General features: G+C 32.1%; 1 protein-coding gene across 1 annotated transcript; it reads left to right on the forward strand.

The window, feature by feature from the left end:
* The first annotated feature begins 476 nt into the window (after positions 1-476).
* On the forward strand, positions 477-12,157 carry LOC127737468 (guanylate cyclase soluble subunit beta-2-like). The gene is made up of 11 exons (XM_052248180.1): positions 477-568; positions 2,016-2,279; positions 3,446-3,660; positions 4,208-4,652; positions 5,601-5,757; positions 7,013-7,242; positions 7,964-8,112; positions 8,369-8,515; positions 8,899-9,053; positions 10,508-10,677; positions 11,240-12,157. Exons 2-11 carry the CDS (start codon positions 2,228-2,230, stop codon positions 11,287-11,289), a joined length of 1,770 nt encoding a protein of 589 aa, XP_052104140.1. The 5' UTR covers positions 477-568; positions 2,016-2,227; the 3' UTR covers positions 11,290-12,157.
* Positions 12,158-12,609: the final 452 nt, after the last annotated feature.

Here is a 12,609-nt window from a genome sequence, read left to right on the forward strand (position 1 = left end):
TATCAATACGTAAAACAGAGACAGAAGATACCAAAGACACATAAAAAGTGATAAGTTGGAGAAAGTTGGAGAAAGTTGGAGAAAAACAGACAATGACATGGCCAAAAACAAAAACGATGAAAGTACAAATAATTGTCTACAAAACACCACACAGAAAGCTAGAGTAACACGAGGCCCAACAAAAAAGAATCCAGGATTACACGAAATCAGCTGTTAGGAAGGACAAGCAGACCATGCTCTACTACCCGTCGTGTCACGACAAATAAACAATTGTTGATAGTAGCAAGTCGTATGCGATGATGTCACAATTGCGGAAGGAGGACGGGATTGTGGCTAAGACATTTCAAATAAAAAACATTATTTAAGAAAATGTAAACATTTAAAAAGCTGTTATGATACATGCTCAAGATTGGTGAAATTACAATGAACAAAGTAAAATATAACCAGCTTTCATTTTATGAATTCTTTTCCAGAAAAGGATTAAACCATTCAGGGAACTTCTCTGAAAAAGACCAACATGACGATGAACTGACACAAAGACTGATTAACTTGTCTGTTTCACATCTCAGTAAGTTATGTATACCCTTTTGTTTCATTCTGTTGCTCATGCTACATTGCTCATGTAGAAAATAAAATGTGAGTACAGGGTTCCGGATATATATATATCTTATTCGGAGTGATGACAACATACTAATACAGAGGTGAATAAAGTAGGTAGCAATATTTGTACTATAATGCTGAAAACAGTTGGACATATTTACGTAATACAATATGATACTGTTAATAACTCGTTTGGTAGCTATACGTATAGCTTACAGTAATATATCTATGTCACATAAAGAAAAATTATTTCCATATTCTTCGATCATTTCCCCGTCTAAAGCGGGATTTTGTGCATTATCAGTAAGTTGTTTATTTGTGTCATATTGGTACGACATTGACTAGACACAAACGATAATATGATTTAAAAGGAATAACGTTACATAGTTAAAGTAGTATGTTAAGATACTATTATGACATCCGTATTTATATTCAAAATACCAATTGATTGTCAGTTTGGTATGGTTTTATTGCAATTTTTGAAGTAGTGACTTCTTTCTGGACTTTATCCGTAAGAAGTCCTGTTCTGCGTCACTTAGAGTTAAAATAGACTCCCATTTGTTTGTAAACAATGTATAGTTATATAATGCATTGGACAATAGGCTGACAGATATCAACAGGCATTGAGGCAGGCGTAAATATGAACCAGTAGAATTACAACGTGCCATTGATCAGTTTCATAAATGTAGTGAATGATTTTCAAAATGACTTTCGTATAGTTGTATTGGAACGATCCAACATTCCATTACATTAGCAAATTGTAAAACTTATGTAAAATCTTATTTAAATGTAACTGTAAATGGCCAATGGCACGAGTTGTTTTAATTTACAAAACGTTGCAAATCTACGTTTGCCTCACAATTGATATTTGTTAAGGTTGCTTTGCAATAGATTTATTTTTACATATATGCAATAACATATTGGAATGACAGAGGAATACTATACAATTACTGTCTTTTGATGAGGTAAATGTGTGGTTTTATTGACTTTTGAAAAACTGATATTCACTGAGGCCTACGGCCGAAGTGAATGTCACTAGGTTTTTCAAAAGTCAATTAAACCACATATTTACCGAAACAAAAGACAGTAATTGTTTTATTCCATGTTCCGAGAGAGAAAAATGTGTTTAAAATAACAGTTATTTACCAAAACCAACTAAACGTCATACATTGTATCGTTATAACTCACGTAAAAGCACGCGACGTTTTGCGCGGTGAATATACTTTTTCCGCAGGTGAATATGCTTATTTATTCAAAGTCCCATTCATATAGAAAAACCTACTAAAGTTCTTTCAATATGGAATAAATTATATTATATGTATTTAGTATTCCTAACGGAAAAGTTTTTGTCCAAAGTACAGCTCTTCTTTACATTTGTCCTGAATTTCATTAAAATTAAAACATTGATTTTGTAGATTTCAAACGAGAAGCATTCTTAGTCTTGATTGGAGAATACATTTTACATTACTTCACACGATTTGGGTATGATGAATTAATTCGACTTCTTGGTGGAAATATCTTGGAATTTGTTCAGAATTTGGATTCCATACAGAATTATTTGAGAGATGATTATCAAGATGTAATAGCACCATCCTTCCACTGTGACGAAGACTCTGTGTCTGATAGAATGATACTCCATTACTTTTCACACAGACCTGGGTACCACCCATTGGTCAGAGGTGAGGCAAATAGTACAATATTTCTATTGCGTTGAATAATGAACACAGTCACATTCTCTCTTATCATATATATATTTTTTTTTTATCCATCTTGTCTTCATGATTTTATTAGAACGTTAGAGCGGCGTTCATTGTTTTATTCAATTTTCAAATTCACTAGCAAAATATTATTTTCAAAATTACTAACATGACTTAGGGTGGAAATCATGATAACGAAAGGGTATCTTTTCATAACAAAAATGCTGTTATTTGAACGTTGTGTTGTTTCCATCGCACCAAAAATGCAACATCCTGAAAAGTTCAAAAGTTAAAGATAAGACATTACACAAAGACAATATTTTCCCAGTTGCTGTTGAGTCGTTTGACTCCAGGCATAAGTATTTCTAGAAATATATACATATTCAAGCGTACCATTAAAACTAACGTTAATAACATCCACCTTCTTACTTCAGTTGTAAATATTTTTCACACACGATTGGCAATATGTGGAGTTCTTCAAATACAAAATCCAAAAAGATACCTTTTATATTAATTATAATATTTGTATGGGGGATGACGTTTCTTTTGTTGTCGTCTGTCCAAATCTGTATTGCTTATTTCACAAATTGATGTGTTTTTAAACAAAACATATTTCCTACCTTCTAGAAGTCAGAATTCTGAAAGGTTAATAACTAACTTTTGATCGAAAATACACTCTCCTGAACTAAATCAACCATATTGGATGAGGGTCATTTCTGTATTCATTATTTATTTTTGCTATTTTTCTCTGGTTAAATTATTTGTCCATTATTTGATATATTTAAGCCCTTTATTCTCTATTCTTGATATGACTTGACTAATTTTTCATTATTTTTTTATTTTTTGGCCCATTATTCCCTATTCTAAAAACTCCAATCTGATTCTCATACATAAACTTGGTGCGTCCGGAGTAGTTTTCTGGATTTTCATCATCATAATTGCTGAAACTCGAAAAAAATGAAAGCAAAGTACTTGAATACGTAATGACCAAATGGTACCTTAATCATTTTGGTTCTTCTCATAAATGAGTATACATAATGAATAGTCACATCTGTACTTGTTATAGTGTATAGTAAGTATAGCAAATAACTTGTCGTTTTCTGAAACCACACACGTTTTGAAATAAATAACCTGAATATATTTTCTAGGTTTTATCACGGAAGTAGCCAAAGTTTTATATAAAATGGAACTGTCTATCACCATAATTTCCATATCCAACGAGTCAGTGGCCGAGGAGTGTGGACATCGTGAGCACGTGATATTTAACATTGTAGCAAAAAGGATTGCAGAAACGCCGGACGATTTAACACCAACATTTGTTGCTCAAACTAAGAAACACGGAGAAAGACAAATACATAAAGAGGTACTGCATATCACCATTACAAAACTATTTAATGTTGTTTCTGTTATCTTTTTAGCTACCATTTTGTTTGTTTTTCCATGTACCATTTTTCCAGCAGGGTTTCTGCTCTTTGGTCGGGTTGTTGTCTCTTTGACACATTCGCCATTTCTATTCTCAATTTTAATGTCGTATGATCAAACGTTTAAAGTCGTTAAAAGCAATTTTTTGAAAAATAAAGTACACTAAATATTTTAAAATATACTATGCATAGTTAAACTCTCTGTATCTATCAACAAATTTCGTCACAATATTTTGAAATAACAACAATGCAAAACACCAATTAACAGAAATCTCTTCTATTACGAGCACAGCAAAGTCAGCAACGCTGTGTGTGATAATACTGATCATATATTCATTCAGTCTAATATTAAAGCAAGACTGGGTTGATGACCAGCATCATGAGATGACATTTTTTACACTCAAATTACAATTGAGAAATTTAATTTGTTGCACACCAAATCTTACATCTTTCCTTAAATGTATTAAGAAGCAAATTATATTTATATAGGATGTGGATGCTGTTAAAGAAAAATTAGATCAAATCAGACGAGAATTTGGAGAGGAGGCTTTACCACTGGCTAAATTTCGCAGCGCCAAGGCAAAATGGCGGGCTATAGCACGTATTACACTGTTAAGTAGAGGATTTGTTCCAAATTACCCGGAACAAAATTTCATCAACCCTAGGATGTTCATTGAAGTCTTTCCATACCATCTTATTTTGAATGAGGAAATGAAAGTGATCCAGTCTGGAATTAAGATTCAGCAGATGATGCCATTGATTAGAAGCAGTCGGACAGCAGAAGTACAATTGTTCTTCAATTTACTGTATCCCAGACACACAGATTTCACATATGAAAACGTGAAGAAGTTTATCATGTGTCCATTTGTTTTGGAATTCAAGAGAGATAAGTTGGTAAAAGATTGGAAAAAACGACCACTTCTTTCACTAAAAGGTAATTTTAAGAAGACCAAGAAACGACACCGAAATATATTTCTTCAGAGAAAACAGAACAGAACCGACAAATACATACATATACGCAATGCAAATGCAATGCTGATATTAAAGCATAAAAGACATAAAATATATATGTCATGCCAAATTAGGCAAAACCGAACTAAGATTAATAATTAAGATAAACACAATAATTCACATTATATGCATGCCTGATTTAAGAACTAAGCTAAAATACACTTTCATCTATGGTAAAAGTATCGATGAATAAAAAAAATCAGCCCGATTCTCAAAAACTTTTTAAAAATGCCTTCACCATAATTATAAATCGCGAAATATACAATATATGTACATTGTCGGAAAATATAAAATTTATTTGTATGAGCTTTAGAAACAGGACGAAAAGCGAGGCTCGCCGAGCTTTTCTCCTGTTTCGTAGCGAGTACAAATAAATTTTATATTTTCTGACAATTTACATATATTGTTTTTATCCTGAAATTTACACCCAACACTTGAAACTTTAGTTGTTAAAATCTAAATCATTGTCTCTAGTTTTTCTAAGAAATCGACATAGTTTAAACGCGGACTGCGAAGAGGACCCCAAAATGAACTGGTACGCAAAAAGAAATATCCACATTACCGCTTGCTCAACATGGAAGCGGGGTAACAGGAGACTTTATTTGTACAAGTACAAATAAAGCAAAAAATTATTTGTGTACCTGTTATTTGTACAATAGTTAGCTGATTGCAGGATAAATATATTTATTAGACTATTTGTCGGTACAAATATTTAGTTATTTTTTCATCAGATTTTTACAAACCAATCTTAGTGTTTTAACAATAATTTTAAATACTTCTTATGAATAATTGGTAAAATCTTGATTTGTAATTCTTAGTAATAATAACGATGTAATTGAACTAAATTCCTAAGAACCACTTGTATTTACAGGTCAGATGTACTTACTTCGTGATAGAGGCTACTATTTCTTTATTTGTACTCCCACTGTTAGATGTTGGTACGACCTTGAGGAAAGAGAAATGCGTTTGGCTGATATACCAATGTGGGATGCTACCAGGGATTTCCTCTTGACAGACTTGGCATACAGGTCTTTATCATTTAACAGATGTATTCAAGTACTTGTCTCTGAATTTTGTTTTACCTTTATATAAAGGTACAAAGTTTAACAAAAATTAAGAGACAAGTGCCTGTTGATACATATTTTTTTATTATTACCAAGAAATATGCATATTTTTTCTATTTCTGAAAATTAGGAAAGTATAGGAAACGTTGTATACCATTAAATAACTTTTAATCATTCATGTAAATGGCCTTTACAGTACCAGACATATAAATATACATCTGTCACTTATTAAACGCTTAACATTTTATATCCAAGATTTGAATTCGCAAAAGATCTAGTCTAGAGTTATGCAAAATTTTATACACGTGAATTTTAAATCCGGTCGTCCTGAATTCTATTGTACAGAGATATACCCACCCATCCGACATAATATCACCTGTCTTCTGGGAATGGTTAACACTCACAACCTACAATAGTTTGACCTAATCCCGAATTATGGCATAAATCTGCCCATCAGCTCCTTGAGTTTTACACTGACATATGTTCAGAACGACGTAAACCTGTGGAACCAAACACTTTTATCTGGATTAACAAAGATTGTCCTATTATACACCCAAAGGCTAATGCAGTATTGAGCACAAGAGATTCCAAAATATTTATAAAGCTGGGATGCTTTGAACACCCTTCATGATAGATAATTTGTTTTTATGAATCGATCTTCTGTCAATACTGATACTTACTACATGTACTTCAATTTATACTTCTCTACACTCCAAGTTTTGATTGAAAGATCGCTTGTAATAAAAAAAAAGTATTTCTGTTCAACGATTGATGAACGTAGATCCCAATTTTCTGTCCTAAATTGAGAAAAATATATTGTTACATACCACATATACTTCAGTAAAGACAATGAAGGTACACATCAGGGAAATGCTTAATGTTTATCCATAAAGTAGTTGTTGATTCTTCTGGATTGGTTTTCAAACAAACAGTATAGAATTGTAAGAGACAAGAACAAAACGGAAAATAAGGAATAGATGTTTAAATTCACGATACTGAAAAAATCTCAGACAGGAAGGATTGTTTCATGTCTATACAATAATAAGGATTTGTGTTATGATCGCTAACAAGAAAACTATTCATTAACAATTAAAGCTTCGACCTTCCACATTGAGCAAAACCCTATTTCGACTGATGAATACACATTTTGAAATTACTTTTGAAAACTTTTTTTAAAATCTAATCTATGATGTTTTTTGTCTTTTTTTTACATTGACAGAATTGGAACGGGACAAAATTACACTAATTCGTTCTCATTCACTGAAAATGCCGATGCACAGGGTTCTCTAGGCGTACGTTTAGATGACAAAAAGACCGATTCGAATGAAAAATGGAATATTCTGATGAAAGAATTAAACAACGAGAAACAAAGAAACCAAGCCTTGTACAGCTCATTTTTACCGAGACACTCTGCTGCGATACTAAGTCAAGGTCAAATGCCAAAAGGAGGTATGTATTATATAGTGTGTGTATTATATAGTGGTAAACATGGCTTGAGAGTTCAGTTGAATGAAAACTTTTTTTTAAAGGATAAGTTGCGGACTAATAGTAGTGTATCAACTGTATATATCATTGTGGTTACTATTGCATAAAACTACTGACTTTGGTGTGAAGTGAAATGTTGTTCTACTTGTATTTACTCCACAAACGTGGTTGAAAATAAAATGTTTTTCCATTATATATAAAATTCTATAATGAAGTCAATTATTTAAGTACATGAACTGGTATACATTCGAACAAAATTCCTTAGGGAGAAAAAGCGTCGATAGGATAAGCATTTTCTGATGGGCAGCAACTTATTTTCGGATTCCATAGTTATATCCATAGATAAATTTTGCCATGAACATGAAGATGGCAAAACCAGCAATATGACAGAATGACAACCATGGACATGTGGGATCTATGTGAGATTGACAAAGGCAGGCACGTGTGATGTATGCCAGAATGGCATTGACAGACATGTGTGATATATGCCAGAATGACATTGACAGACATGTGTGATATACACAGATAACTTATGTTCACCGTTTGTGTGAACTTTGGCAGAATGACTTAGCGGACATGGTAGATCTCTAAGCATACATGTGTATTGTGTTAAGACACTGAACACTGCCTATATTGACTTACTTTACTATTAGATAGTTATACTGATGAGACTTTATTTTTTTAGATTATTATCCTGATGTGACAGCATTGTTCTGTGACATTGTCCATTTCCTGCAGGTTGTTGGAAGTTCTAAACCCGGTGAAGTTGTCAATTTCATCAACTGTCTGTATTCCAGGTTTGATAGAGTCACCAAGATTCACGATACATACAGGGTAAGTAGCTATCAACTTTCACTTCTTTTTATAGAATTGACAGATATAAGGAGATTATAAGATCATTGAACAGCAAACCATTTCACTCATACATTGTAGAGAAATTTCCTAATTTTGTTTTAAATTACCACTTCCTCATATATATATATTTGTTAACTTGTTTAGTTTTTCTAGCTCAGTTAATCTTTTTTGTTTAAAACGGTAACAAAGAATTGTTGATTTATATTTTGTTAGCCTGTTTGTTTTTTCTTGTTAGGTTGAATCGATTGGCGATGCTTATTTTGTTGTCTCTGGTGTACCAGACAAAGTACACAACCATGCTGAAAGAATAGCTAACACTGCTCTTGGAATGATGTTCACATCACAAGAAGTGGCCTCGCCTGTGAATGGTGAAAATGTTCAGGTAAAGTCATTTCACAAGTAAGTGGTGAAAAGTTTCAGGTAAAGTAATATAACCTGTAAATGGTGAAAAAGTTCAGTTAATAGGATACAGACTTTCCGGTCGATAGAAAATAATTTAGTGTCTTGTCCAATATCGGCACTTTTAACATTTTATAATAAATATCAGATGTGACTATTTTGTTCGTGTATATTTGAATCAAAAAGAGAGAGAAGATACCAAGGTTACAATAAGAAATTTTTAGTCCAATTAAAACTCGGGTGCTCCGGAAGGGTTAGAAGTCCTTCTTCACCTATTTTGAAGCAACTTGGCATTTTATCATTAAAAAAACAATTTCCTATTATGGTTTGTGGTTTGAGTAATTAGATAGTTAAATATGTTTTCAGATTAGAATCGGGGTACATACAGGCTCTGTTGTCGGTGGCGTGTTTGGAACAAAGATTCCAAGATATATAGTTCTCGGTGAAACTGCTGTTGTTGCTTCTAAAATGGAAAGTCACGGTGAACCAGGAAAGATCCACATCACTCCATCAACATACAGGTAAAAAACATTATACATCTATTTTTTATTTTGCATTTACAGAAGGAATTACGAATTGACTGCCCATTACAGAGTCTGAGGTTTGTAACTAACGAAAGGATTTTAAATTTATCATAGATTCCACATTTTCACCATCATACATCTTTTTCAAGTGTTTTCATGTTACTGTCTTTGAATCGTGTTACTATATATGACTCTGGTTTTAACAGATAATACATAAATAGCAGGTCTCTGAGATATATCTCTTGTCTGGTCCCATTATATTTGTTTCCGATTCCAGTCGGTTTTTTTCCCTATTTTTGCTGTTTATATAAAGGTCGTCATCATATATAAAGTGAAATCACATTTAACTTTAAAAATATTACTGTATCAGATGCACATTTCGACAATTGATGTCTCCTCAGTGGTGCTCGAGGCCAAATTAAGATTACCAGAATTAAAAATTGCAATCCCATTATCTGTAAGATGACACGGCCATTTAATAATCTGATGTATCACATCTGAAGCACCAACTTACGCTTCACTTCAGAAAAACCTACTATATATGTTATGTGTTTACAGTTAAAAGGTATAATGTTGACAAAGATCGCCAACAAATTATTTGTAAGCATTTATAAATAAAATTTATGTGGTGTATATAGGCTTGTAATGTATGTGGTTTATATAGGCTTGTGATTAAAGAAACAATTTTGAATTAAATCTTCATTTGAATGCAGTTATACCGAAATGAAAGAGTCTTTAAAATCGTCTGTGTTGAAGCATATTTAGAAATTTACCTTGCAATTTTTTTATGTCTTACCCTTTGATATATAAATACAAGAACTATCCATAAAAGATTAAAGAACAATGATATACACTACTACTGGTCACCAAACAACCTTCAACAATGATCAACACCTATACCGTAAAGTAAGCTATAAAAGCCTGGGATGTTATAGAAATTTCATGAACTCAATCTTGCTCTTCTAAGATCAGATGAATGTTTGTAAGGACAAAAGATACACTCCATTTATGAATGATCAAGGGACTATTTGATTATAAATCTGAGTGGTTTCTGATTAGATTGCATATCAGATTGAACTACTAACTCGACTATGTGGGTTTTTCTCATTGTTGTTCTATAAATGCTTACATCCTCTTCATTTAAACTTTGGAGGATTGTTGTTTTCCTTGACAATCATACTACATCTCTGCATTTTTATAGTATTAAATTCTAGATCAATGGAATTTTTTAAATTCCTTTTTTTCCGTCGAAAATTAAATTTTAGTTCTGGATCCAATATTGTGACGAGAATTGTAATTTGCTAAAGTTTTTGAGAGAATAAAAGCGTTTACAATACACTATAATTTACATACGCAATAAAGCTCTCCAGATTAGGGAAATAATTCAAAATGAGGTAAGTGTGAGTGTAATATCTGACAGTCACTTTCAATAAACATTGTACTTTCTACAGAGCATTGAAAGGTAAAGGATATTCCCTGGAAGAGAGAGGAAAGATTGAATTACGTGGATATGGAACACTTGGGACATACTACCTTGTCGGAAATGAAAATGCCTCAATAGAGGACATAGCAGGACGAACTAAACAGGAGGTATCATACATAAACGAAGGGAAGGAGAAAGGTAAGATTTGTGTGAAATAGAAAACGTCCACAAAACGGCAGAGATGTGAATTATATTATCATTTTTATTTTCAAAATTTACATTGTCATATATAAAGTAGATGTAGGTGTTACTGGTGTTTAAAGGCGCAAAGTGAAATTTGTTCATCAAGTTTAATTTGCATATTTTTTTCATCGTGTAATTTTGCTAGTCTTAGAAAATTTGTATTTTTTTCAAGAACGTTGTTGTAAGTTATTGTTTGCCGAAAACAAATTCGATCAATCCGAAAGTTATGTCTTTTAGTGACGTTAAGCAAATAATCAACTATTCATATCTTAAAGGGGCGTTAACTAAATAATTATCAATCAATTAACTAATCACAGTGTAAAAAGGATTAAATAATTCTTCAATCTTTTTTGTTCTTCACCTGACTGGGAGTCTTCGAAAAAGAGCGATAGCTTGGAGATGTATGGGCAATTAGTTTATAACAAAAAGAAACCTCTGTTCACAATTGTGACTTTTAATAATGTAAAAGATATAATGCTTAGTATAGATGTTCTGTTTTGTCTTTTGTTTTAATTAGGAACCAGACCCATTGTAGATGAGAATGAAGTTATTGCATTTAACTACTGAGCAGTTACTTGCCAGAGAAGGAACTTTTAATGTATAAAATAAATTTGTTGATGTATCTGTATGTACTTACATTTTAAAACCAATACTATCTTCATTTCTGTATGTTTGTAGATAAATTAAATTAAAATAGCAAACTGAGTAGAATTTTGTAATTAGACATTCAGTATTATAAGAGGGGAAGCCATCTTAATTATGGATCTGTTATATTGCTAGTATATTTATTGTAGAACTATACCATATTCATAAAACTGTACAGATTGTAAAATATCATACCACGTTACCATGGTGAAATACCTAAAGGAGAAGATATGAAAAAAGGTACTGTAAAATCGTCAATTTCACTACCACATAAAAAAAAATTCAGTCTCGTTACTAGTATCTCAATGCATACCTGCTTAGTATGATTTCATTTTGACGATGATATATGGCTGTTGCTGATATCTAAGATAATTTAGAAAAGGTGTAAATATGACAGGGTTTCCTAAAAAATGAAATTATGGTATTGTTTATAACAGACAGACATTTTATTCATTTATGTGAATGACGGTTACTGATTTTATTTTATACCTGGAAATTGTTTTTTTTTTAACCAAAAGTGAGGCCTTGTTAAGCCTTCTCCTTTAGGATGTCCTGTGGCATTTATAGATTACAGGGAAACATGGCCTTACACTGCAGATCTCTTCTACATATAGACGACTCAAAGAAGTACACATTTTATTATATTTGTAAATACATTAAAAAAGGTGTTGTGTTGATAGATTGTATATGTAAATTATTATTGTGCTGAGGTTTAATAACTGTGATTTTGAATTAAGTCTGTGATCCAATTAATATATTATAGTTCATTAAAATGGTTTGCTTTTTTGTGTTTTGCATTGATTCAATAAATTAACAATACAAGGATCCTTCGTTTAGATAATTGATTGAATAAATTAACAATATAGGGACCCTTCGTTTAGATCATTGATTCAGTACATTAACAATACAGGGACCCTTCGTCTAGATCATTGATTCAATAAATTAACAATACAGGGACCCTTCGTTTAGATCATTGATTCAATACATAAACAATACAGGGACCCATCGTTTATATCATTGATTAAATAAATTAACAATACAGGGACCTTTCGTTTAGATCATTGATTCAAAATATATTAACAATACAGGAATATATAAATAAAGAGATGTCGTATGATTGCCAATGAGACAACTATCCACCCGAGTTCAAATGAAGTGGATGTCAGCAATTATAGGCAACCGTACGGCCTTCAACAATCAGAAAAACCCATACCGTATAGTAAGCTATAACAGGCCCCGATA

The sequence above is a fragment of the Mytilus californianus genome, unplaced genomic scaffold (assembly GCF_021869535.1).
Source record: "Mytilus californianus isolate M0D057914Y unplaced genomic scaffold, xbMytCali1.0.p SCAF_4, whole genome shotgun sequence".
NCBI classification, from domain to species: Eukaryota; Metazoa; Mollusca; class Bivalvia; order Mytilida; family Mytilidae; genus Mytilus; species Mytilus californianus.

Coding starts and splice junctions, on each gene's coding strand:
- LOC127737468 (XM_052248180.1), top strand. CDS start 2,228: ATGATACTCCATTACTTTTCACACAGACCTGGGTACCACCCATTGGTC. Junction 8,113..8,368: donor AGATTCACGATACATACAGG/GTAAGTAGCTAT, acceptor TTTTCTTGTTAG/GTTGAATCGATTGGCGATGC. Junction 9,054..10,507: donor ATCACTCCATCAACATACAG/GTAAAAAACATT, acceptor TACTTTCTACAG/AGCATTGAAAGGTAAAGGAT.